The 1,190-nt window shown below is 33.1% G+C and overlaps 1 protein-coding gene across 1 annotated transcript; it reads right to left on the bottom strand.

Annotated features, from left to right (window-relative positions):
* Positions 1-10: 10 nt before the first annotated feature.
* Positions 11-890, bottom strand: LOC107193261 (the record flags this gene model as incomplete). Its single annotated transcript, XM_015582665.1, has 2 exons — positions 765-890; positions 11-728 (listed from the first exon to the last, which is right to left on the bottom strand). Coding segments are annotated over exons 1-2 (844 nt in total), but the record flags the coding sequence as incomplete, so codon positions are not given.
* Between the last annotated feature and the right edge of the window lie 300 nt (positions 891-1,190).

The following is a 1,190-nucleotide window of genomic DNA, read 5'->3' as shown; positions in this document are numbered from 1 at the left end:
ACTAAACTACGAAATCTTTCAAACTTTTTACTTATTAGCAAATTAGTTTGTCCAATAGCCTGAGTAATTAAATACTGATCATCTTTTGTGATCCCCAGTTCTTCCTTTACCTGTCTCCATTTATCACAGAATTCATTCAGTTTATCTATTTCTCTGTTTAAAAGAAAATTAAAATATTGCGCAGTACGTTCTTCTGCTTCAATTGAAATGTTCAGATTTTTCATGACAGCATCCTTTGGTGGAATCTCATCATTCGTTGAACGTTTAAGACTGAAACCAAGCTTTATCTGCTGTTTTTTTCTAGCATTACTTTTTCCACGACTTAAAACTACATATGGTGAGTAGAAAACTGGTTCACTGGATGAAACAGGATTTACTGATTTAGGTGTTGTATTACTATTGGAAGAAGACTGTGTTTCTTTAGTAATGTTATCAAGTATTTCAGGTGTGTTTTTAGTGCTATTATTTAATACTTCAATAACTTCTACATTGCTACCAATAATATCTTTTTCAGGAGTATCGTTACATGTCATACTAGTACGACCTTCAGGAACGAAGGATGTTGCTGGTACCACAGAGACATGGTGCTCTTTATTTTGATCAGGTTCTGAATCTCTTATGGAAAGTTTTGTTACTTCCTTCAAATCAGCTTTGTATCTTAATGTTTTTTCTGTAACTCTAGTAATTCTTTTTGCAGTTGAAGATGCATTTTCTACCTTTGAGTCATGTACATTTTAATGTGACCCAACTGATGTAACAAATACGTCTTGTGTTATGGGAGAATATATTTTGTGATGAACTATACCAACCACAAAAGCAGGTTTCTTTTTTACACCTTCCATTTGCTTATGTTTATCCCGTTCTGCTTTCCATTCTAGTAGTCTTGTCATACGGTCTGCCTTATGAGGTACCTCTGAGTTGCATCTATGACGTTTAATGTGTTCTCACTTATACCACTGTTCGTTATGTAATTATATACACATATATTATATATGTATACATATAGAAACAATGCAATATATGCATACATACATAAATAATACAATCCAACTCAGTATATACATAAACAGATAAGGTAACAATGAATGAAACTTTTTTCATTACTTAATACTTAGCCAACCGAATGGGGAGATCTTCCCAGTTTGAATGTTATGCTTTGCGCACGCGGTTGGCTAAGTAAAATAAATGCT

Source organism: Dufourea novaeangliae, unplaced genomic scaffold, assembly GCF_001272555.1.
Source record: "Dufourea novaeangliae isolate 0120121106 unplaced genomic scaffold, ASM127255v1 C1184298, whole genome shotgun sequence".
NCBI lineage: Eukaryota > Metazoa > Arthropoda > Insecta > Hymenoptera > Halictidae > Dufourea > Dufourea novaeangliae.
This window is presented reverse-complemented; position numbering and strand designations above follow the sequence as displayed.